We start from the raw sequence: 25,830 nt of genomic DNA, 5'->3' as shown, positions 1-25,830 counted from the left end.
TAGTCAGGTAGCTTGACCGTTTTCATTGTCCACAGGGTCCCACCACATACTTGTTGGTCTTTTTAGATCCCCGTTTGAGAGACTGTGACTTTGTGCCTCTCGCGACTTCTTTGCCTTCAGAGAGAACGATAGCTGCAGGTGGGAGCATGGTGTGTGGCGAAGCGGGACCAGAGCGTGGCCTTCTCCCCACAGTGCCTGGTTCCAGGCTTTGGAACTCAGGGCATCGCCCTTGTCAGCCCTTGGGATTCACTAGGTTTGGAGGCCTGTGGGTTGTGGGAGCTGGAACTGCTCGTGACTTCTGATACTTGGAATTGAAGCCTTTGCAGCAGACCCCACGGCCAAACTCAAGACTTTAGTTTAGGTTGCCTTGTCTCTCACAGATTAGGTGTGAAAATAGTACCTCTTTTTCAACTTAATAGAATAGACCTTCATGTTTAGGGAGGTGGTGTTGGAATCTGGGCGTGAGACTGAACTGGGTACTTACTCTAGCTCTCACTCCCTGGGTGGAAGTTCTTGGACCCATTATGTAAGGTGTGTCCAGTCTCTGTGTCTAATATGTAAAATAACTAATAGTAAATGCTTTTCTAGTAGGAATTTCACTTTAACAATAAAATGAGTGGGAATTCCCTGGTGGTCCAGTGGTTAGGACTTGGTGTTTTCACTGCCTGGCCGCAGGTTCAATCCCTGTTCAGGGAATTAAGATCCAAAAGAGTTAAATGGGACTGTGATTGTATGTATAGTAGTCCCAGCCCTTAGTTGTTATTCAAGAAGATTGCTGTCATTACTTGCTCTTGAAAGACTCCCTCAACCAGCTTGCTTTAGTGTATGATAGTCTTTTGTTAGGAAGACATGTTTTGACATTACAGTAATAATTTTCAAAGAATTTTAAGGTAGCAAAATCTCCTTTCCCCCTTTTATTGCCCCAAAGTCCATGGAAACTTCTACAAATTAGACAGAGCTACCCTGGTTGAATGTGAGGCTGAGTGGTAGAAATGAGACCTAAGAAAACCTTCTGCTGGCCTTTTCCAAGAGCTGCCCCTCTTCCATCTCTGTCTACTTGAGGAACCCTAAAGCACTTGTATAGGACCCTGCGGCTCCAGGGAGCATAATTTGAGAACTCCAGGTTAAAGAATTCCTTCCTTTGTCTCAGAGCAAATGCTTTTGGAAGAATGGTACAAGGAGCCTGGGGCTTAGGTTGAACAGCCGAATTTTAGTTCTGATTTGTCACTTGCCATTTATATGACCTTTGATTAATCACTTAACTTCTTTGAACTCCAGTTTCTTCCTTTGAAAAATGAGATTAGTACCTACCTCAAAGGAGAACTGCAAATATTACATTAGATGACACATGAAAGTACTTTGTAACTTGCAAAGTACAATTACAATAAAAATGTGGTAAGATAACATTTTATTGCATTCTCCCCAGTATGCCTTTACTTCCTGTTTACTTTGCATTCTATGCCCCAGTCAGTCAGTTGCATTGATCGCCACAGGAGAGAGATGATACAAAAACAAAATAAACAAAATCAGAAATCGAAATGCTTTTAAATGCTTTTTAAGTTTCAAAAGCTAAGGAAGCAAGAAAGCTTAGATAGTGATGCAAGATAGTGATGCATCCTCCTTTTTCATAGTCATAGGGTGTGAGGTGGGTGGAGTAAGGATGATAGACACTTAGATGTGTTTGGAGGTCTCAGAGGAGAGAGGGTGTAGATGTATACCTTATTCCTTGTGGAATGGGGAAAGTGGCAGGTCTTGCAGAGTGCCCCCTCTGTGTCAAGCGTGATGCACCAACAGTAGAATAGACATGGCCACATGAATGTCTAGGCGTCTAGGCAGTAAGTGCTGCTTGATGCAGGAAGCAACTAAATGTTTTACTTGTACACGGAAGTAATTCACAGAAAGCCAGACCTGAGAGGCCGTAAGATTAGAACAAAGAGAAATTAGCTGTGGCTAATTTCACACTGCTGAAGTCCAGAAGATTGGACAGGAATGAGCTTGACTCAGTGGTTGCTTGTATGGACTAACCACCAGATACTCCTTTCCCATGCAGGGCCTTGCATTCCCCACTTCTTCTGTCAGCCAGGGAAATAAGGGTGAAGACGAGGCTGAATTCTTGACATTGTCCTGAATTATGATTCTGTCTCCAAGCAGGACGGGATTCAAATCTATGTCCAGTAACAGAAATAGAAGATTAGATCCAAATCATTGAAAAAAAAAAAAAAAAAGGAAAATTAGATCTTTTGCACAAAGAATTTGTGAACTCAGAAGCAGGGGACCAAGATGGAGATGTAGGAGGCTTCTGATCTTCCCTCCTTCCCCAAATGCAGTGAATGTACAGCTACAGACAGAGCAATTTCATCTGAGAGAAATCCAGAGACCAGCTAAATGTGAGTTGAGACTCCCATATGTGAGGTGAATGAGAAAATACCCATAGCAAAATGGATAGGAAAGTCTGAGCCTCACCCTCTGCAGCACCATACAACTGGGAGGGAATCTCCACCAGGGCTTCCCTGGTGGACTCAGATGGTAAAAAAAAAAACCTGTCTGCAATACAGGAGACCTGGGTTCAATCCCTAGGTTGGGAAGAACCCCTGAAGAAGGGAATGGCAACCCTCTCGAGTATTCTTGCCTGGAGAATTCCATGGACAGAGGAACCTGACTGGCTACAGTCCCTTGGGTCGGAAAGATTTGTCCAGGACTGAGTGACTAAGGGGACGACAGAGGATGAGATGGCTGGATGGCATCACCGACTCGATGGACGTGAGTTTGAGTGAACTCTGGGAGTTGGTGATGGACAAGGAGGCCTGGCGTGCTGCAGTTCATGGCGTCGCAAAGAGTTGGATATGACTGAGTGACTGAACTGAGTGACTAACACACGTACACACCCCCAAGGAATGGGCCCTCACGTTACTTGGCTTTGATAGTCAACAAGGTTACTCACAAGTTCCAACGCACGTAGTTAAAAAATTTTTTAAATAGGTTCAAGAGCACCCATTGTGGGTGTATACCTGGACTCAGTGCCAAGGGAGTAGATTGCTCTGACTGTATGAATTTCACTGTCCTGTATCCTGAAAGAATATCATTAAGGTAACGTTGGACTTAAACTGCATGTTAGACGAGATGACCCAAAAAGACATACAGAGAACATTCTATTCAACAGCAACAGAATACTCATTCTTCTCAAACACACATGAAACATTTTCCAGGAGAGATCATATATTATACCACCAAGTAAGTTTTAATAAACTTGAGAAGATTGAAATCATATCAAGCATCTTTTCCACTGACAAATGGTATGAAACTAGAAATTAGTTACAAGAAGAAAACTGGAAAATTCACAAATACGTGGAGATGAAACAGGATGCTTTTGAAGGACCAATAGGTCAAAGAAGAAATCAAAAAGGAAATAAAAAATTTTGAGACAAATGACGATGGGAACATATTGTACCAAAACTTAACTGGATGCAGCAAAAGCAGTTCAAGAGGGAAGTTTATAGCAATAAATGCCTACAGTCAGAACAAAGATTTTGAATAGACAACCTAACTTTAAATCTGAAGGAACTAAAAGAAAGCAAACTGATCCCAAATTTAATAGAGGGAAGGAAATAACAAAGGTCACACTGAAAATAAATGAGATAAATACTAAAAAGACCATAGAAAATATCAGTGAAACTAAGAGCTGGTGTTTCTGAAAAGATGATTAAGATTGGCAAACTTAGCTAAACTAGGGAAAAGAAAGAGGACTTAAAGTCAGGAATGAAAGAGAAGACATTACAACTGATAATACAGAGATACTAAGGGTCACAAGAAACTACTATGAACTATTTTACATCAACAAGTTATATAAGCTAGAAGAAATGGATGAGTCACTGGAAATACATAGCCTACCAAGACTGCATCATGAAGAAAGAATCTGAACAGACTAATTACTCATTTGGAGATTGAATTAATAATCAAACACTTCTAAAATTTTACAAAGCCAGCATTATCCTGACAGAAAAAGATACTACAAGAGAAGAAAATGACAGCCAATATCCCTGCTGGATATATATGAAAAAAAAGAAAAATTAGCAAACTGAATTCAACAGTACATTAAAATGATCTTATACCATGATCAAGTGGAATTTATTCCAGGGATGCCAAAATGGTGCAGCATCCACAAAATCAGTGTGACCTACCACATTAGCACAATGAAGGATAAAAGTCATATAATCATTGCAATAGATGGAGAAAAGGCGTTTGACAAAATTCAACATCCTTTGATGATTAAAAGCTCCTAACAAATGGGATATAGAAGGAATGTACCTCAACATAATGAAGGCCATAAATGATAAAACCCCAGCTCACATCATGTTCAACAGTGAAATGCTTACAGCTTTTCCTATAAGATCAGGAACAAGACAAGGATGCCCACTCAAATCGCTTTTATTCAACATAGTTGTAAAAGTCCTAGCCTGAGCAAGTAGGCTCAGTATTTCTTTTTGTAAAGAAATATAAATGTATCCAAGTCATAAAGGAAGCAGTAAAATTGTTCCTGCAGACAACATATTATATGTAGAAAACCCTAAAGACTCTACCAAAAACCTGTTAGAATAAACAAATTCAGTGAAGTTGCAGGATGTATAATATCAATCACACAAAAATAAGTTGTGTTTCTATACACTGACAGTAAAAAATACCAGAAAGTGGAATTAAGAAAACAATTTAAAAGTATCAAAAAAAAACCTACTTAGGAATAAATTTATTTAAGGTGAAAGATCTGTGTACTTAAAATTATAAAACTGGTGAAAGAAATTGAAGACAAACTAAATGGGAAGATATTCCGTGTCATGGATTGGAGGAATTAATATTGCTAAAATGTCCATGCTACCAAATGATCCATAGATTTAGTGCATTACTGATCAAAATTCTAATGATATTTTTCATAGATAGAGAAAAACAGGGAAATACAAATTAAAATCACAATATTACCTAACACTAGGTAGTTTTATTTTAAAAAAAAGAATAAGAGCAACTGCTGGCCAGGGTGTAGAGAAAAAGGAACTCTGCTGTACTATGAGTGGGAATGTAAGTTGATGCAGACACTATGGAAAACAGTATGGAGTTTCCTCAAAAAAAAAAAAAACTAAACTAAAAATTGAACTACCTTGTGATTCAGCCATTCCACTGTGAGTATATATCCAAAGGAAGTGAAATTATCTGAAAGAGATTTCTGTACTCCCATGTTCATTGCAGCATCATTCACAGTATCTGAGGTGGAAATAACCTAAGTGTCCATTGATGGATGAATGCATAAAATGTGACACATATGTACACAATAGAATATTATTCAACTGTAAGAAAGAAGGAAATCCTACCATTTGCATCAACATGGATGAAACTGGAGGGAATTATGCTAAGTCAAATAAGCCAGACAGAGAAAGACAAATAGTGGGTGGTGTCACTTTTATAGGAAACCTTAAAAAAAAAAAGTGGAACTCATAGAAACAGAAAGTTGAATAATGATTGCCAGGGACTGGAGTAGTGGTGGTGAAGGAAATAAGGAGAGGCTGATAAAAGTTACAGACTTTTGTTTATAAGATGAATAAGGAACTTCGCTGGTGGTCCAATGATTAAGAATTCACCTGCCAGTGCGAGAGACACGGGTTTGATCCTTGCTCCGGGAAGATCCCATGTGCCATATGGGCCGATAAAGCCCATGCACCATGATTACTGAAGCCCACGTGCCCTGGAGCCTGTGCCCTGCAGCAAGAGAAGCCACTGCAGTGAGTAGCCCCTGCTTGCTGCAACTGGAGAAAGGCCTTGTGCCACAACGAAGACCCAGCACAGCCATAAACGAATGAAATTATAAGATGAGTAAGATCTGAGGCTGGAATGTGAACATGGCGACTACAGTTGATAACACTGTATAATTGAAATTTGCTAACAAGGTAGAATTAAGTGTTTTCATTAAAAAAAAAAAGCTAAGTGTGAGGCGATGGATGTGTTTCTTACTGGTGGGGATCTTTTTATAACGTGCGTATGTAAAATCACCATGGTCTACACTTTAAATATATCACAATTTTAAATGCCAGTTACACCTCAATAAAGATAAGGAAAAAGAATCTGTGAGTTCAAAACTCCAAGGGAATAAGTTAAGGCATTGTTCCAAGTTAAGAAGTCACAGTTCAAAAAAAAAAAAAGAAGTCACAGTTCCAGGATGGGAGGTTCTGGACGTGTCCTCACATACGTCTTTCTCCCTGCTAACGAAAAAAGTGAGCTTATAGATGGTCAGACCTGATTAGAGTCATCATCTTGTTCCCATTGTCCAATGCAGTGGCTGCCTTAAAGGATACAGTATGTTGATGGATGAATTACGGAGGTAGGGAACAGGGACAATGGAGAAATGCACTTCCCTCATTCATAGTTCTGTCTGCTGCAAGCTGTGCAGACAGAGCTCGGGTCACAGGCTCGTTTGACATTAAAGTGAGTTCTCTCCTCCCTACACTCATCTTAGTACTGAGCTCCAAGAGGAAGCTGTTGAGAAGAGGTCTGGGTGTGATACATCCAAGGCTACCTGTACAAAGAACCACTTCCTCCCACTCTGTTGGCAGAAATATCAGACACCTGAGTCAAGTAATCAACCTTTTTTTCGTTGACTTAGAGCCCAGAAACCGTGTCATTCCAAGGTGACCTTCATCCTGAGGGTGCATCTCTCTCCTGCAGTTAAAATTGCCCTTGATCTCCATCTCTTCCTGTGATCACTTGTAAAGGATCTTCCACTTGTAAAGGATTCTTTTATTAAAAAGTGAAAAATCTGAGGCAGTTTGGTAAATCAGTATTGGAAAGTGAGAATCATCTAGGAAATATATATTTATATACATGCATGTTATATATAATGTCATTTTCAGGTATAAATTACAGGTATGTAATTATGTAATAAATATAATCATAAATACAAATATGTATATTACAGGTATTATGAACCAGTGAAGCCTGGTTCAGCAGTCTCTATAAGGCTCTTGCCTTCATCTGATGCTGAAGCTTGAATTCTGCAGAACAGACAGGCAGGAAGGGAAGACGGATGTAAAGAGAGTGAGGACAGGCTGGAGCCCCTGGGAATAGACTGGAACTTCTATCAGTCTCTCACTGCTCCTGAAGCTGGATTTCTCTGTCATAGGAGGAAATGCTTCTGCAGCTGGGACAGAACGAGATCCCCACACCACGGAGGGGAGCCAGCAGGTAAGGTACTCCCACACCAACCTCCAGAGCATCAGTATCACAGCTGCTTCACTGCCAGCCTCCAAATCCCAGGCAGGATGTCTCCTGCTGCCCACCCTAACCGGATGCCTGCAGCCTAGGCAAGATGACAAGTTTCAAACCTACCAAACAGCCCCCGCCAAGGTTTGCTACAGTGAGGTGGTGGGTAAGCAGGCGTTTGCTACATCTCTGTAGTCTCAGATGTATGTTTGAAATACCTTATAATTTGAGGTGTGAATTTATTTACATGCATTGTAGAACCCCTAAGAAAAATGATGTCAAAATCCACTCCCTTCCAAAAGAAGTTGACTTTTTGAAACCAGTTAAAACATTGTGTAAATGAATAGCCTTTCCAGTGAATAAGTTAACAGGCCAGGTGGAAATGATCTTGGTGATTCCAATTTCATCTGTCTTCTTAAGTGTTTGCAAAGTAATACCATACCTTAACATTAGCAGAAGAGATACCAGATAGGTTTTTGCTTGAAATTGGATTCCCGAGTACTCATTACACAAAATTAAACTGTAGTCATTGTGCAGAATTAACTATGTAGCTTGTAAACCTGAACAATTCAACAAATATTTCACATCTTCACTCTTTTGCTACACTTTGTGTTTGAGCTGGAAAGAGCTGCAAAAACCTGTATGTTAAAATAATTGTATAAACATAATGTGCAGAAGCTGAAGCAAAATGCTAACTAATATTAGTATTTTAGTAATTTTCTTTAGTCACAACAATTAAGCACATACACAAAGCTGCCTTTGAGATCGTATTCCATTCAATTATAAACTACTAAATTATAAACTCAAATTATAGTTGTACAAAGCGTCAAAGCCACTGATGCCACCCTGTTTTATAAGCAATTAGGAAGAATAAGACACCAAGTTTTTCAAATCTGTGACCTAGTGGGCAATGTGGGCCCTCATTTCAAAGTCAAAATATCATCATTCTACTGCTGGGAACATGTTTTCTTGAGGTGGGTTGTTTGTGTGAATCCTACGTTTGATTTTTCATTTTCTCTAGTTGCTATGCTCCCCCATCTAAAAGCCTGCAGGCTCATCTCACTGGTCTGTACCCCTACCAGCTGCAGAGAACGGCTGCTAACATTTTGCTCTATGTCCTTTTGCTTTTTTCTTTCCCATGAGGCACGTATTGAATAGGACCCATTTAAAAATGAATTGCTGTGTACAATATTTATATAATGACTAAACTAGGGTAATTTTTGAAAATATTTTCTTCTTTTCAAATTATACGTACTGCTAAAATTTGGAAATGCCAACGTTTCTACAAAATTTCAACCTAGATAAATAACTCCCAAAATAAAAAGTGCTAATTCACAAATGTGTCCGAATGCCTGGAGTTGTTCTTACCTGCAGAGTGGAATACCCCCTCCCACAAACACCCCAGATCCGAAGAACACAGTTAAAAATTAATATGAATAAAGACCACTAAAGATTGTTTCACTTAAGCGTACCAGCCGATACTTTTAGGTGTTAAATACAGAGAGATGGCTCCTTTTGTTTGCTAGTTGTTACCATTGACAGAGACTTTGGAATTAAGAGCCTAAGACTGGGTTAGAAAAATGAAAAGGTAATGTAATTGAAATGGGCAAAAACAGTTTGAATTATACTTTTGAAACAGTGAAGCAAAGCAAAGTTTCACTCTCTCAGCCATGTCTGGCTCCTTGTGACCCCGTGGACTATAGCCTGCCAGGCTCTAGTCCTAGGATAGAACTAGGATAGAACTCTACCCATAGAGTTCTCCAGGCAAGAATACTGGAGTGGGTAGCCGTTTCCTCCTCCAGGGATCTTCCCCACCCATGGATCAAACCCGAGACTCCTGAATTGCAGGCGAATTCTTCCCTGAGCCATCAGGGAAGCCCTTTGAAACAAGTAGAAAGAACACAATTCATTAATAATTGTCTGTGTATGGAAAACATGGCAATTCATCCTTTTGTATCCATCCATCCTCTAAACAATTTCCCCAAGACATTCAGAACATGGGTATGACTCAATGGCACAGTGTCCCCTGTGAGTGTTGGTCACCCTGTCGTATCTGACTCTTTGTGACCCCATGGACTGTAGCCTGCCAGGTTCCTCTGTCCGTGGAATTCTCTAGGCAAGGATACTGGCGTGGGTTGCCATTTTCTTCTCCAGGGAATCTTCCCCACCCAGGGATTGAATCTGGGTCTCCTGCATTGGCAGGCAGCTTCTTTACCATCCGAGCCCCCAGGGAAGTCCCCTGGGTGCTCTGAACAACCCCTCCAGTGGTTATTTCCATACAGATGCCCTCTTGACAGAAAAGAAATGAGAAGCCCACAGTCTTTACCTTGCTGGGGTGAGGCTACTTCTGCTGCTCCAGTGGTTAATGGATTGCTTAGTCAGTTAGACTGTCTAAAAAGCAGCAGCATTCACCTTGTTTCTTCGAGGCACATGGTGTCCAGAGCCCGAGGGAGGAAGGCTGCATGATCACACTGAGTTACTTACAGGCTTTCCCTTCAGAACTGTTGGGATGAGGGCCCTTACCTGGGGAGAGCTAGTGGAGTGAACAGAAGTGTCAGGAGGGTTCGAGTGTCCACGTGGTGTGGTGGTGGCGGACTGCTTTAGGGATCAAGCCTCCTGGGGCGTCAGAATTGGCCTGGAAGGCCCTCTTGCCGGTACCTGGAAGAAACTGTCACATATCCAGGGAAGCTACAGGTACAGAGGAACTAGCCCAGTTCCTTCCGGGAGGGGTGCGGAGGAGGAGAGCATGAGGGCACAGCTGTGCAAAGGGAGGGGGAGCAAGAGAGCCGGCCGTGAAGGGACACACTTCGGTTCTGTGGCCCTCCCCAAAGAGGGCTTCATTTGGAGGCTGGATTTCCGCAGCTTGAGTCTTCTGAAAACAGCCTGTGTGGGTTTTGTCCTTTCTTCCCGACGTGCATGTGTGCGCGCTCAGTTGCTTCAATTGTGTCCCATTCTCTGTGACCCTGTGGACCATAGCCCCCCAGATTCCTCTGTGCTTGGGATCTTCACAGCGAGAATACTGCAGTGGGTTGCCGTGCCCTCCTCCAGGGGGATCTTCCCGACCCGAGGACCGAGCTCGCGCCTCCTGCACCTCTTGCATTGCAGGCAGGCTCTGTACCGCCAAGCCCCCAGGCGAGCCCCTCTGCGTGACTTAGTATTCTTCAAATCAGTACACTTTCTCTTTCCCTCTGGGTCTCTCTGTGTGGCGTGCGACTTAGTATTCTTCAAATCAGTACACTTTCTCTTTCCCTCTGGGTCTCTCTGTGTGGCGTGCGGGATCCTAGTTCCCCAACCAGTGACTGAACCTGTGCCCCATGCGTTGGGAGTTCAGAGTCTTAGCCACTAGACTGCTGAACCATCAGGGAATCCCCTCAGTATGCTTTCAAATGTCTAGTAGCCTTATTCTAAAGCAGCGATATTAAAATACAGTTTGTGCTACTTTAATCTTTCTGACACCTATCAAAATAAATACATGGCTATCACATCTAACAGTGTTGGCCCCTGCCCCCATAAAATCACCTTGAGACCCCCTTGTAGTACATAGCCCACACTTTGAAAATCTGCTCGGCCACAAACTCCAAAAAACAGGAGTTTGAAGTAGATAAGCCACTCAGCAGGATGGCAGCAAACCCAAGAGGGGCCAGGGCACTTGTGAGCTTGGGTATCGGGGTAAGAAGTGTGAGCTTGTAAACTCGCACTAGGAACGTGCCTCAGTTCCTCCCAGGAGTCCTCACCCGCAGAGTCAGCCCGAGAGAAGAGCTCAAACCTGCCACCTGAAGTCAGCCTAATGAGAATATCCTGGCTTGAGGTTGCCCCACCCTAGTGAAAGACCTGTAACGGGAACCTGAGTCTCACCTCAAATGTTCGGGCAATTCTGGGTGTAGCTGGTTCAGTTGGTATCAAATAAGAGCCAGGAAAATGGTGGCTGAGAAAGGAGAGAGGAGAAGGGAGAAGGAGGAGGCAGGTGAGGCGGGAGGGGGAGAAGGGGGTGGCGGGAGATTTGGTCAGAGCCAGCAAGTCTCGGATAGCCTGTTTTCCTAAGGGAAAAAAACCAGCTTGAAAATATGTCTGCTTGTCTCAGCCAGCACTGCAGGTTTCCTTAGCTTTAGGGCCATTGTAGCCTTGCACTTTTCTGTCTTGTACTATTTGCTTTTACTTAAATCTCTCTTATAACAACCTAACACCCAGTAGCAGAAAACACATAAGCAAGCGTGACTTTCCGCTGGCTAAAATCTCTTCATAGGCGTTTCAGACCCAGATAAATCGCTGAGAAAATCCTAGCCTGATGACGCCGTTTATTTGTGACTGTTTTCCTGAACCTCCTTTCCCTGTGTGCTTGTGCACAATGCAAGTGAGGATGGCTTAGTGCTCGACTAAGACCAGAAATCTTCCTGAAATTCTTCCCTCGGTCTTCAGATCGCTTTCATCCCTCATGGAGGAAGAAACCACACCCACACATCAGCAGATGATGAGAAAGGTGTCTTTATTGGGTGATTTTTTTTTTTAAGGCATTTTTGTCTGCTGAGGGCCTTACAGGAGTCATTAGGGCATACCCACCACCAAAAAGTCACAGATGACTGTCTTACGACCTCACTAACACAACGGCCAAACTGTAGAAGCATTTTGGGGGAAACTAATAAATTAAGGGGAGGAGGTGGGGGGTCCCAATTCCTGGGGCTTTGGAGGCCTTCCAGCTGATTCTAGCTCCACAGTCTGGGCCCTTTAAGAATGTACCATTTCCTGGAATTCTAGAACAGAAGAGGTGAGAACAGGGTCAGCGGGGAAGGCTTGGCACTTTACAGACAGGCTACTGCCACTGAGGGTGCTGAAGAGGAAAGAGAGCCAAGCGCATTGTCAGATGAAGGCCATGGCCCCCTCCAAGGGCGCAGACAGAAGAAAAGGTGTCCTGACAGCCTGCGTGTTCCATTCTCCCGCCTCATCTAACGTAACAAACATCTTTAATTCTGCATCAGAACCCCTTGTATTAGAACTTGCCAATCCAGTCATTTCTCTTTGACGAGAAATGAATTCATCGTAGCAGCCCATCATAGTACCTGTGCTCACTCAACCTTTTGTCTGGTCAGTTCAGGACAGAAAAGGGAGGTTTCCTCCTTCTGTTGGGCTATTTATTGTATATTTAGGAAACATTTAATGGTTTGGGATTTTGCACTAACTCTTCTCTACTGGACCCTAACCTTGCCCCCAAAATTTATATTACTAAGAGATAATAATAATAAGGGGTGGATGCTACAGAGTGAAGCTGAAAACTAGGATTTGCTTTGCATTTATTGGTAAGCTTTGCTTGTTTGAAGTCTTTCATGAGTAAGTTTAAATCTATCTTCCCTTACCTAAACTATTTTTCTGAACTGTCCATACAGGCTGCATTAACTCCCTTGTAGTAAGTGATAGTGGTATCATTTTGAGTAGATTTTTTACATTTTAATTAGTACCACCATAAGGAACACACATAAGTTCTGAGCTGACATGCACGGAGTAGGTAAAACATGTGGTAACATGACAGAATCAGATGAAGATAATCCTCCAGACACGCAGTTACACTGAAATTTGAATACAGGGCTCTGCACCTAGAAGGCTGAGCAAATGGCGATTGATTTACGTGTTCTCTTAGTATTGCCTCCTTGTTATGCTAACGTCCAGGAAAACATACTTCTTTAAACCCTTGCAAGCTAAGATCCTTTCCTACTCAAAAGAATCAAATAGACACTTTGGTATGAGACGTACTTGAGAATGTCAGTTCTTCCCTTATTCAGAGAGACTCAAGTCCCTGGAGTCTCCTAACTGCTGGAGATTCCTAACATTATTTTTCAGGTGCATCAGGGTGTCTTGCAAATAATGGGCCAGGCTAGTAGCTAGTACCCTGGTCAGGTGAAGGGTATTTTCTGGTTCACAGACAGTGATCAGTGGGACTACCTTCTATGGTATATCCCCACGCCAGAGTCTTGACATAGATCATTTGCATCCTCACTTTACTTTTCTGGATGAAAAGACTGAGGCTCAGCAAGCTGAAGGTAGGGGGTGTTTAACCTATATTTGTCTGACCTCGTGGCCTAACCGCCCTGCCCCGGATGCCGCCTGAGCTCAAGTCTCTCCTGCCGTGTGCAGGTGTGAACTTACCATCAGCCCCGATCTTCCCGTCTCCGTCATTGTCTGCAGCTGCCATCAAGGACTTGGTTTCTGACTCGGTCAGTTCTCTAGCACCACTCTCAAACTTCTGGAGGAAAAACCTACAGGATAGTGAAGATTGAGGGGAATGTTTTTAAAACCCACACACATTTCTGTGTTCGCCCCTTTCTTTTTCTCTTGAAGCAAACCATCTGTTCCCAGCAACCACAATAATCAGTCAAGATCTTAGCAAGCGAAAGTTTCTTTCATTGTCGAGACTAGTGGACCTTTTGTTAAAAAAAATTTTTTTTTTCAGAAGTTTGCTATTAAGTCGGTTTGCCAAGGAAGACTCCTAAGACTAATGACTTTTTGTCCCCAAGTCTTTGGTGCTCATATTTAGTGTTTTGTGAGTCAGCGTGGCTGATTGACTCATGTTCTGCTCTTTTATGAGAATCTACTGAGTGACCAGCATCAGAGCTGGTCATTGAAAGATGCTGGGGAGGCTGGCCTCCACTGCACCTCAGCCCCACCTAACAATGTTGGGGTGCTGGTCGGGCTTAGGACAAAGCTCACTTCAGCTCTTCTTCATCCAGGTACCCACTCTGGTCGTTGTCTATGAAACGAAAAACATCTTTCACCTGACTGGCCGACATCTTAGCGAGGCCCGAAGTCTGGAAGAATTTTTGGGGTTCAAAGGTATCTGGATCTGAAAAACAGAGAATAGGTTATTCTGACGCTCATTGGATTGCATTCTGTCTCTGGACCAAAGTGATGTCAACTTGGGATGTTAAAACTACTTTACATAATATCATTGAGCTACAGGGATGCTCTGTTTTAAAAAATCTTTTTTTCAAAGGCCAAGTAGGGCTGTGACTGGGTCTGGATTCTGAGGCAGCCAAGACCATCTGCCTTCATACTCTCATCTCCTTTCTCCCTCCCCAGATTTCCCTCTGCACTTGACTTTGTCCATCCCCCCTTCTCTGGCCTCCTCTCCTCTGTGTCTCCTGGTGTCCTTTATTCAGGCTGTGTATCCAAGATGGCAGCCCCACTGATCTAACTGGTGAGAGAAATACAGTCGTAGGATTCAGGCTACGGGGATCCACTGATTCCTTTCTTTCCCTTTCATGTTTAGTAAGTTTCTTTCACCATACAGAAAGGGATTCTATGCTCAGACCTCCTATTTCTATCATGTAGTTGTCTAGTTAATAAGTTCTTCCTCGGATTCCCGTGCACTTGCAGCCAGTTTGCACCTTAATTTTTGTGACTTTTCAGGAGCTGCCCGTGTGTGCGGGAAACCCGCCGCTGCCTCGCTTCCCCCTTACCTCGGCACTCCTGCAGGGCTGCTGCAATGTCATCAGCACTGAGGACGTCTGTGATGCTCATTTTCCACCTGTTCTCACAGAACAATCGAGAAGTGGTCAATGCCCAGCAGGAGCGGGCACATCTGGGGGGAGCACACCCCCCAGGCCCACAGAAACTGCACAATTGCTGAGAAATTTTAAGATGCAATAAGTGTATGACCAGCTAAGACATGATATCCAAATAAAAACCAGATACTGAAAAGATTCCAGCCCCCTTCATCTCAGCGTCCTCTCTTGAATATATGCCAAAGATGAAATTAAAAAATACAAACTGAAGAAAGATTTGATGCTGCTTTCTTGTAAAATATATATAAATATTTACATCATCGACCACTTATAGAGACATCTACAAGCCATTCAGAAGTAGACCATGCTACAAATGCAATGGCATTTTAGTACACCAGCCAGAGAAATGCACCATTGTGAGTTTCCCCTGCAGAAGGACAGAGCTTGGGCTGCCTGCAGACCCTCTATGGAAGGGATGCCCTTCTGTCCCGAAGGATGGCAATCAGAGACATCAGAAACCCGTTTAGCAGAGATCAAAATCCACCCGCGTGTCAGCTCCACGGGGAAAGAACCTGAGCACCACATGCACCAGCCTAAAATGAACCCATGCAGGAAGGAAGAGTCTGGGGTCTGGGTGGTCCACCAGCTACTCACCGGTTTAGATTTTCCTCCAAGAAGAATCAGGAAAAAGAACTGAAGGAGCCAAAAAACAGATGCACTTTTGCTACCTCACTGACGTACCTTATATAGGAATGAAAAAGCGATAGGAAGAACCTCTTAGATTTCCTTTTCAAGGATCAGGTGGACATAGCTCAGATGTCTTGCTTTACTAATTAAACCTTTTTTTTTTCTTTCTATTTATATCTCAAAGGAATGTGGGTAGGAACAGCCAGTTTTCAAAACCAAACCTCAACGAGTCTTAACTAAGGTTTCAATTTTGCAAACCAACACTGCTGGCCAAGTGTCAAGACACCAGAGGCCTGGTAAAGAGGAGACAGTGGTTGAAGTGAGGTAAACACATCTGAGGGGACTCTGTCCGTTCAAAAGGGCTCCCCCCTAGATGTTAGTGGCTGCCATCAGAGGTAGGTCTGTTGTCGGCCTCCGAAACTTTAGATGTGTGAGGCCGACCTCAGTCCAGGGCTGACAGACTCAGGGTCAGTGTCAGATGGGTACAGAGACTCGTCCCACCAAGGGGATAGCACTGGTTAGATGACTTTCTAAAAAAGTCTTGACTTTGGTATTTCTCAGCTGTACTTTTTTTTTGATTGACATATAGTTGATTTACAGCATTGTGTTAATTTCTGCTGTGCAGCAAAGTGGTTCAGTTATACCTGTATATACCTTCTTTTCTGATATCCTTTTCCATTACGGTTTACATAGGGTATTAAATATGTGCTATGCAGTAAGACCTTGTTTTTATCTATTCTGTATATAACAGCTTACATCTCCTAACCCCAGCCTCCCACTCCATCCTTCCTCCAGCTGCTTCACCCTTGGCCACCATCAGTGTGTCCTCTGTGAGTGTGATTCTTTTTCTGTTGCACAGACAGGTTCATTTCTGTCATATTTTATTAAAGGTATTGATTAATCTTTTAGGCTCTGCCGTGTCTTCCTTGCTGCGAGCGGGTTTTCTCCGGTCGCAGCGATGCGCAGGGTCTGCTCTTGGTGGCGGCGCACGGGCTTCTCACGCCGGTGGCTTCTCTTGCTGCAGGCACAGGGCCAGTGCGCGGGCTTCAGGAGCTGTGGCGCGCGGGCTTAGCTGCCCCACAGCACGTGGGATCTTCCTTGACCGGGGATTGAACCTGCGTCCCCTGCACTGGCAGGTGCAGTCTTAACCACTGGAACACCCAGGAAGTCTTCATTTGTCCCGTATTTTAGAGTCCACATATAAGCAGAATCATATGGCATTTGTCTTTCTCTGACTCCACTTAGTATGATAATGCCTAGTTGCCTCCGTGTTGCTCTCTGCTGTATTTTAAATTGCACCCACTAAAAAGGCAAAAAAGGGGAAAATAACTACCCGTTCCCAACCCCATAGCTAAAATTTGCAGAAAATATATGAGGCCAGGACTTGGGACCTCATAATTTGTTTTTGTTTTGTTTTGGGGGTTTTTTGGCTTTCCGCAAACCTTTTATTGAGTCCTTATATGGCCATCACTGTGCTACTTTCTAAAAAAAAAATTATGGTAGAAAACATAGAACATAAAGTTTACCATCTTAACCATTTTGAAGTGTACATATAGTAGCGTTAACTACGTGTACGTGGTGGGACAACAGACCTCTAGGACTTTTTTTCTTTTTCTTTTTTTCACTGGGCCACAGTACTTGGGATCTTACTTCCCAGACCAGGGATCGAACCCGAGCCCACTGCAGTGGAAGTGAGGAGTCTTAGCCACTAGACTGCCAGGGACCTCTCTCTAGAACTTTTTCATCTGACAAAACTGAGCTCTGCACCCACTGATTAAGACTCCCTGTGCTCCCTTCCCTTGGCCCCTGGCGACCACGATGCTGCCTTCTGTCTCTTAAGAGTTAAACCACTAGGTGCGCCTCATAAGTGGGATCGTCCAGTATTTGTCTTTCTGTGACTAGCCTCTGTCACCTAGCAAAATGCCCTCAAGGTTCATCCATGTGGTAGCATATGACATTTCCTTCTTTTTGAAGGCTGAATTCAAGTGTTTTAAAAGTCAAAACTGATCCCATGTTGCAATCATAATTATTCAGTGTTTTCTTAGGGAAGGATCTCAGTACTCTCTCCTGGGGGTACAATCTGGACAGCCATCTTCAGTTTCCTCCCAGATATATTCCCCTGCTTCTACGCCTTTACTTTTGCTAGTGTTATCAGTGAAGCTTCTCTCAGGATCACCTACCGCCTTTTTTTTTTTGCATTGTAAAAGATTTTTATTTTTTAATTGAAATATAGTTGATTTACAATGTTGTATTAGTTTCGTGTGTACAGCAAAGTGATATATTGGTTTTCATGTTCTTTTTCCTTATGGGTTCTTACAGAATATTGAGTAGGGTGCCCTGTGGTACAGTAGGTCCTTGTTGTTTGCCTGTTTTGTATATAGGGATGTATATAAGTTAATCCCAATCTCCTAATTCATTCCTCCCCCCTTTTCTCCTCTGGTAACCACAGCAGTGTTTTTTATGTCCCTACAGCATCTCTTAAATTACCAAACCTTAGGTCAACACCATTTCTGTCTTGCCCATATGATGTTGCCCCAGATGCCTAGCACAGTGCCTGACCGAGTTAGGTGCTTGGAAATTATATGATGAATAGATATATAAAAACAGCAAAAAGAATCTGAAAACAAAGATTACCAGACAGCATCCACTTGGCCCAGTCTTAAAAAAAAAAAAAAACAGTTTCTGAAAATAAGTCTTAAGAAATTAGGTTGCTGACATTAAGTTGCCATAGAAACAGGCTGAGTTCTTTCTTTCTGTGGAAGGGTTTACAACTGTCCATAGAGAGAAAGACATTTTTAAAAATCTGCTCATTTAAATGAAAACAGCATATGGGTTAAACCAAGACACTTTAGATATTCATGCTGTTTTTCTGATAGAACCTAAAGATAAACAGAGACCCAGTAAATGATGTCTGAGTCAAGAATGTGACCAGGATTCTGACGTGAATTCCACTACGTGCCATCTGGGGATCAAAATGTTGATTCACACAGAAGGACACAGACTGTATGATTTCACTCCTCTGAGGTGCCTCAATTAGTTCTCAGTTGTGTCCGACTCTTTGCGACTCTAGTCTGCCAGGCTCCTCTGTCCATGGGGTTTTACAGGCAAGAGTACTGGCGTGGTTTACCATTCCCCTCTACAGGGAATCTTCCTGACCCAGCAATTGAACCTACGTCCGTTGGCAGGTAGATTCTTTACCACTAGTGCCACTTGGGAGTGGTCAGAATCGTGGAGACAGAAAATAGAAGGGTAACCACCAGGAGAGCGGGAAAGGGGAAGTAGTGTTTAATGGGGACAGAGATTCAGTTTGGGAAGATGAAAACATTCTGGAGATGGATGGTGGTTGATGGTTGTAAAACCAGCGTGGATGTACTTAAAACCACAGAACTGTACACTTAAAGTAGTTAGAATGGTAAAGTTTGTGTTATGTATATTTTACCACGATAAAAATTGTTGATTCAGTAGTCTTCCTTATTTCAGTCACCAGTTCCCATGAAAGAGAAGAAAGAAGCATTGGAAATAGACCTTAATTTGAGCCCAGATCTGTCCTTTATTAGCCCTGTGACTCTGGACCCCAGTTTCCTCTTTTGGGAAGTAGGAGTAATGCAAATAACCTGCTCCATCAACTTCTCAGAGTTCTTCTGAGGATCATGGGGCCAAGTGCAGGTCTGCAAATGTCCGGAGGTCTCAGTGTCTCCTGGTGCATCCCACCCCGTCCTGCAACTGCAAGGGTATTTCATTTGCGTGTCTGTTCCACTCGATTGGTAGGGACTTTCCAGAATGGAGGGAATGGATACTGGGATCGACTGGCACTGTTTGCAGTGGGAAGGCCGGCAGCAGGAAGCAGAGTACTTCGTGACTCCGTCCAGCTGTGCGCTTGGGCTCTGCTTCTGCCACAGGCCCCGGACTGTCAGATCACACTTCTCTCTCAGATATTTGACGCTGTCCCCAGTCACCGGTCTCTATCCAAATCCCCAGTGGGGCTCTTAACCCCACAGACTCCCCTACTCTGAGCCCACACACCTGCTGATTTCGCAGCTCTGTAACGTAGTCTTCCCAGCCACGCCAGCCTGACCCGGGTCTCATCACCGCCTGTGCCCAACCCCAGCTGTCCCACTGGTGCCTAACTTCTCGGAAGTGCCTGAGGCCCTCTGTTCAGTGTGTGTGTTGCTGTAGATAAAACACAATTGACTTCCGTCTTCTCTTGATGGATGTCTCCTCCTTCCATTTCTCAGCTTCATCTTCTCTGCATGCCCCACTGTCACCACGCTCATCCTAGCCTCCATCATTTCTTTGGGGAACAGCCGCGGAGGACTCCTAAGAGGCCACCCCTCATCCTCTTGGGCTCCCCTTCCAGCCTCACTCGGTGGATCTTTCCAAAACGCTAGCAGTGTCAGTTCCCTAGGGCTGCCCTCACGGACCGCGTGGCTTTAAAATCTGTTGTCTCCAGTTCTGGAGGCCAGAAGCCCAAGCCGCGGCGGCAGCCGAGCCCTGCTTCCCTCGAAGGCTCTGACGGAGGCCCCGCCCGCCTCTTCCAGCCGCTGGCGTTTGCGGGCAGCCCTCCTTGGCTTGCCGGTGCATCACTCTGGGGTCTGCCTCCGTCACCCCCTGGCCATCTTCCCCCTTTGTGTCCTCTTCTTACAGGGACCCCAGTCATAATGGATCAAATGCCCGCCTGACTGTAGTATGACCGCATCTTAACTAATTACACACCTGCAGTGACCTTTCTTCTAAATAAGTCATTGCACGAGGGACGCGGGTTAGGGCTTCAGCGTATCTTTTAGGGGGACACGCTTCAACCTAAAACACAAAGCTTATGGCTCCCCTCTGCCCCTTCCCCCTGACCTCTTCTGCCAGACCACAAGCCCTTCTCTGGGTTCCACTTGCTCTTGGAATAAAGACAAAAGTCCTTCCCACAGCCTTGAAGACCCTTCCTGATCCATCCCCTGCAGACTTCTCCAGCCTCATCTCACCCTATCTCCCACATCAGACCCTCAGGTTACCCACCCTTCCACCAGCCATGGCCTTGTTTTACTGTTATCTTTGCCTGGAACACTCTTCTCTTTCCTCTTACTTTTTAGGTGTCTCGTACACACAGCCTTTATAGCTCTGCTCAGGCGTTACTTCTTCCAGGAAGCCGTCCCAGACTCGAAGAGTAGGTCAGACCCGACTTCAGAGGCGGTTGAACCACTGTGCTTCGCTCTCACCGTGCTTCTCTCAGCAGCAAATCTCAGCAGCTGCTGGTCCTTCTTGCTGTGGTTGCTTGAATCGCGTCTCTTGCCCTCTGGGAAGTAAGATGCACGCGAGGAGGGTCAGAGTCTATGTTTGCTCAAGTCTTTTTCCCCATGTGGATGTAAACAAAATGAGCACCCGCAAGGGCTATTAGTTCAGAGCATCCTGCAGCAAGGGAGGCACCATCTCTTGTGTTTGGCAGGGCCCCAAAGGCTGGCAGAGGAGCAGGAAGGTTTGACAGTGGAAAAAGAGGAAGAGTCAGGTATGCTCTGATAGGAGGCTGTCACCTGGGAGCAGCCGGAGCCCGGCTGATAGAAGCCGGACAACCTATGTGAGCATGTTGGGAGCGTGTTTGGCTTTCTCTGGTTGGTCCTAAGTTGGAAGCAAGGGCCAAAGTGAAGTGAGCTGTCAGGCATTAATCCAGTCTCCACTGTTTTGGGCCAGTTGTTACGGGCATTGGTTTGGCTTCCTGGATTACTTGCTGGAGATGGTGGTCTGATTTGCTACAAATCTGACTGACAGGCTGGCTTCCACTGGGTGGTTGCTGCAGATGATGGGTCAGAGTTCTGAGTTCTCTTTTCATGTGTGCTCTGACCACTAACCTGTGAATCTAACTAAGACCAAGCAAGGCCAAATACATAAAAAAAATTTTTTTAAGTAGAGCGCTGATGCAAAGAGGAGTCTGCATAAACAGACCTTTCTAAAAGAACCTGTATCGTCTGTTAGTTCTCCATATATTTCCCAGTCACTTCCCAGTGATCTATTACCCCAAGAAGCCTAAACCCCCTTCCCTTTGTCTAATCACTTCCCCAGAATTCAACGTTCTTTGTTAAGATGGCATGTAATCCCCCAGCTTAATTGCATCTTTGTGTGTTACTTCTTTCCTGTGAACTCCCTGCAGGTAAAATAAAGTTTTACCTTTTCTCCTGTTAACCTGTTTTTTGTCAGTTTAATTCACAGGTCCCATGAACTGAACCTAAGAGATTGGAGGAAAACCTTTTTTTCCCTCCATGACAGCCCCATTAATCTCATCACTCTGTGTTTGGTTTCTCAAGAATGCTTACCATGGTCTGAATTTATTTGGTTTACTTCTTGGTTTTCTTGGAATTTCCTGAGAAGCAGGTGCTGTATGTGTGTCTGGTCCACCTTCAGCCCTCAGGGCCTGGCTCTTACTAGCACCAGGGGCTCCAGCAGAGGAGAACAGAGGGCCTGGCCTCATCTGGGTACGTGACTAGCTGTAAGGTGGGCCAGGTGGGAATCTGAAGTCTTAAGTGCAGCAATGTCCAGAGTCTTCCCTGGTGGTCCTGTGGCTAAGACTTTATGCTCCCAGTGCAGGCGTCCTGGGTTCAATCCCTGCTCAGGGAACTAGATCCCACAATGCTGCAAATACTGTTGAGTCACCAGGGAAGCCCACCCACCTGTTCCCCTCGATAATTGACTTAAGATCCAGGGTTAGTGTGGTCTGGACCTGTTTCCTTAGGGAGAATTTTTTTTTTAATTGAAGTATAGTTGATTTACAGTGTTGTGTTAATTTTTGCTATATAGCAAAGTGATTCAGTTATACATATATGCATTCTTTTTTAAAAATATTGTTTTCCATTATGGTTTGTCACAGGATATAGAATATAATTCCCTGTGCTACACACAGTAGGACCTTTTTGTTTATCCATTCTGTATATAATAGCTTACATCTGCTACCCCCAAACTCCCAGCCCATCCTTCCCCCAGCCCTCCCCCCTTGGCAACCATAAGTCTGTTCTCTATGTCCCTGGTTCTGCTTCTGTTTCACGGATAAGTTAATTTGTGTCATATTCCAGGTCTCACAGATGAGCGGTATCATGTGGCATCTGTCTTTCTCTCTCTAATTTACTTCCCTTAGGATGATCATCTCTAGTTGTATCCATGTTGTTGCCGATGGCATTTCTGGTTCTTTTTCCTGACTGAGTAGTATTCCAGTGTGGCCTCCCAGGTGGCCCCAGTGGTAAAGAAACCACCTATCAGTGCAGGAGACGCAGGTTTGATCCCTGGATTGCGAAGATCCCAGGAGAAGAAAATGGCAATCTGCTCCAGTATTCTTGCCTGGGAAATCCCATGGACAGAGGAGCCTGACAGGCTACAGTTCATGGGGCTGCAAGAGTCAGATGTGACTGAGCAAGTAAACAACAGCAATTATTCCACTGTATTTATGCACTTGGGGGATTTCTAAGGGCAAGACAGGATATAGTACTTCAAGATATGATCACATTAGGGGAGCTTGACTTAGCATAACAAGTATCTGGACTGCTCTTAGATCTGTTGGCACTCCTGTGATACCTGGCAAGACTGTGACACTTCCAGTAAATGAATGAACAAGTCACTAGCCTGGCTTGTATGTAGTGTGGGGTATGTGTGTGTGTGCATGTGTGTATGTGTGTGTGTGAAGGTGAAATACAGATAAAGAAGAAGGGGAGGAGAAAGGAGAAAGGAAAAGAGAGGGAAACCCAGGCCCTCCTGTCATTTGAGCCTGGGTGACGTGTAACTGAGCATCCGCTTGCCCAGCTAACACAGCTCAGGCCCCAGGGAAAAGCTTCTTCACATCTCTTGCTCTGTGTCCTCAAAACAAGACAACTCCGGAGATACGGAGTCTGTGTCACTCCTGATCTCAGAGAATGGGGAGGAGGGTGGATTTGAGTGGCAGGAATCTTAGGAAAGAAACAAAAGACAAAATTAATTAAGCTGTCAAGTCCTTTTTCAGATACGTTGACTATGATGGATTCTCATATAACAAAGTATTGTTTCCTGGTAGTGCTGAATGTCTTGTTTTTTTCCTTCTCTTGGTGTTTTAATTTGTAGTTTCAGAGGTATTTACAAAGTTGCTTGTCATTTAAAACAATCCCACATGATGACTAAGGAAAATTTGCAGTATTAAACAACTCATGTTATTTTTGATTTGTGTCCATATAGGTTTAGATGTAACATGAGAAAAGTGTGATATCGATTTTTTACATTGACAACTAGTTAGACATTGAATACTAGAATTGTGAACTATTTCCTGTTTAGAAGAATTTAGTAAGGTTTATGGCACCCACTCCAGTACTCTTGCCTGGAAAATCCCATGGACAGAGGAGCCTGGTAGGCTGCAGTCCATGGGGTCGCTAAGAGTCAGGCATCACTGAGCAACTTCACTTTCACTTTTCACTTTCATGCATTGGAGAAGGAAATGGCAACCCACTCCAGTGTTCCTGCCTGGAGAATCCCAGGGATGGGGGAGCCTGGTGGGCTGCTGTCTGGGGGTGCACAGAGTCGGACACGACTGAAGCAACTTAGCTTAGCAATGAAATTCTGTGAGTATTTTAAAACATTAAACACTTTCATTTTATTTAAATCATTTTGATTAAAATTTTGGTTTTTGTTAACTATAGTTTGTATTTTACCATTTGTAGCTGACTTTGAATGCTTCAGAAGAAAACAATTTTGTGAAAACATACACAAATAATTTTGATTGTTAATGTTTTACCTTTATTATGTGTTTTTGATGAAAATATATTCAAACATCATATTTTGAATATAATTACACTTTAATTTTTAGTCCCTGAGCTTATTATTGACAGTAGAATATTGTGTAAAAATATTATTATAAAATTACAAAGTGTTTGCTAAAAAGAAATAAGAAAACAAACTTTGGGCGTTTAAAATATAACAATTTATGAATTGTATATGTCATTGTTTTATTATTTATCCAAACATTGTTGGGGCTTCCCAGGGCGTTCAGTGGTAAAGAGTCTACTTACCAGTGCAGGAGATGCAGGCTTGACCTCTGGGTTGGGAAAGTCCTGTGGAGAAGGAAATATGAAGCCCCTCCAGCACTCTTGCCTGGGAAATCCCATGGACAGAGGAGCCTGGCAGGCTACAGTCCATGGGGTCACAAAGAGACACGACTGAGCAACTAGACAGCAACATTGTTGACCCAGCAATACTGACATGTAAGATGATAAAAGCTAGTCATTTTTCACGTTTTACCTATTTTGCTCTTGCAAAAAGCTGTACACAGCCTATCCACTTAAAATGTGTGTTAAACCCTTGTGTATCTCACAGCTCAGAATGTTTCCAAAAGTCAGGTATTCATGTTTCCTTACAGATGAGGAAACTAAGCTGAATTTCAGAGAATGTGCCAGTCCTTATCTTCCTACTGAAATCTCCCTGGCTCCCCGCTCTTTCTAAACTGACTGGACTACCTGCTGCTTTTGTCAGACACAGAGAGCAGAGTCCCAGTGAGATGATCATTATTCAGAAAGAAGGGCCTGTCCTGGCCGCAGTCAACAGAGAGGCTGCTGTGAGAATGTTGTAAAGAACTCTGCAGGCCCTTCCGTCGTGGTCCAGGGATTGAGAAACTGCCTTCCAATGAAGGGGATGCGGGTTTGATCCCTGGTCAAAGACTAAGATCCCACTTGCCATGAAACAAGTAAGCCTGCGTGCCACAGCTGGAGAGTCCATACGCACAGCATCTACGGACCGCTCGAGCTCTAGAGCCAGGGGCAGCCAGACAAGCCCGCACGCCACAGCGAAGACCCAGCACCGCTGAATAAATAAGCCAATACGGAAGTTTTATTTTTTAAAAACAGAACTCTCCAAATGTCAGTCTCCTCTGCCAAAAATGTTAAAAACAAACAAGAAGCCACAGCTGTGGTTCAGTTGCTATGAAAAGGCATTTGTCTTAACCGCTGGACTGCCAGGGACGTCCCAGGAATATTTTTTAAGACGCCAGCTGCCAGTGGCCTTGCAGAAATTGCTGGTTCGGGAAAGGGTTCCCACTTGTGAGAAAGCTGATGTTTCTGGGTTTTAGTTCCTCTTAACTTTGCGTTCTTCCTCCAGGTTTCTGTTAGGACTGTATCCCTTGTTTGGAACAGTGGATCCATTGCTCCAGGCTTCAGTAATGATCCAACTGGCATTCTGGGTGTCCTTAGACCTCTTGTTGCCTTCAGGGGCCCCTGTACCTCTCCCCTCAGCCTTCTTACTGGCTCGCAGAGGACAATACACAGCATTTTTCACCCAAATATTGCAGGAGAGGACAATTCCTCCTCTCTGCCTGCCCGTCTCATGCCTTAAGTAATCCCAAAGATGACAGCACTTCTTATGTCTTTTTTTCCCCTCTTTGAAATTTGCTATAATGACTCAGTGGAATTCATGGCAAATATCAATCATG

The 25,830-nt window shown here is 43.9% G+C and overlaps 1 protein-coding gene, 1 long non-coding RNA gene and 1 other non-coding gene across 3 annotated transcripts in view; 2 read left to right on the top strand and 1 right to left on the bottom strand.

Annotated features, from left to right (window-relative positions):
• The window catches only part of LOC138428759 (uncharacterized), a 49,449-nt gene that overhangs the window by 304 nt on the left and 23,315 nt on the right, over nucleotides 1-25,830 (top strand). Inside the window, exon 2 of the long non-coding RNA XR_011252568.1 lies at nucleotides 7,160-7,221. This is a non-coding gene — a long non-coding RNA (uncharacterized lncRNA). The remainder of the gene's footprint in view (nucleotides 1-7,159; nucleotides 7,222-25,830) is intronic.
• TRNAE-UUC (transfer RNA glutamic acid (anticodon UUC)) lies at nucleotides 625-696 on the top strand. Its single transcript has one exon. It is a non-coding gene; the product is annotated as a tRNA-Glu (tRNA).
• On the bottom strand, nucleotides 11,706-15,543 carry OCM2 (oncomodulin 2). Its single transcript, XM_069569582.1, has 5 exons — nucleotides 15,384-15,543; nucleotides 14,685-14,752; nucleotides 13,936-14,068; nucleotides 13,375-13,484; nucleotides 11,706-11,987 (listed from the first exon to the last, which is right to left on the bottom strand). Exons 2-5 carry the CDS (start codon nucleotides 14,743-14,745, stop codon nucleotides 11,962-11,964), a joined length of 330 nt encoding a protein of 109 aa, XP_069425683.1. The 5' UTR covers nucleotides 14,746-14,752; nucleotides 15,384-15,543; the 3' UTR covers nucleotides 11,706-11,961.

Source organism: Ovis canadensis, chromosome 24, assembly GCF_042477335.2.
Source record: "Ovis canadensis isolate MfBH-ARS-UI-01 breed Bighorn chromosome 24, ARS-UI_OviCan_v2, whole genome shotgun sequence".
Taxonomy (NCBI): domain Eukaryota; kingdom Metazoa; phylum Chordata; class Mammalia; order Artiodactyla; family Bovidae; genus Ovis; species Ovis canadensis.
This window is presented reverse-complemented; position numbering and strand designations above follow the sequence as displayed.

What these genes read in the sequence shown, in the direction of transcription:
- OCM2 (XM_069569582.1), bottom strand. Translation starts at nt 14,745, where the DNA reads ATGAGCATCACAGACGTCCTCAGTGCTGATGACATTGCAGCAGCCCTG. An exon ending in AGCCCTGCAGGAGTGCCGAG is followed by an intron (nt 14,069 to 14,684) that starts GTAAGGGGGAAG and finishes TCTGTTTTTCAG; the next exon opens with ATCCAGATACCTTTGAACCC. An exon ending in CGGGAAGATCGGGGCTGATG is followed by an intron (nt 11,988 to 13,374) that starts GTAAGTTCACAC and finishes CTTCTGTTCTAG; the next exon opens with AATTCCAGGAAATGGTACAT.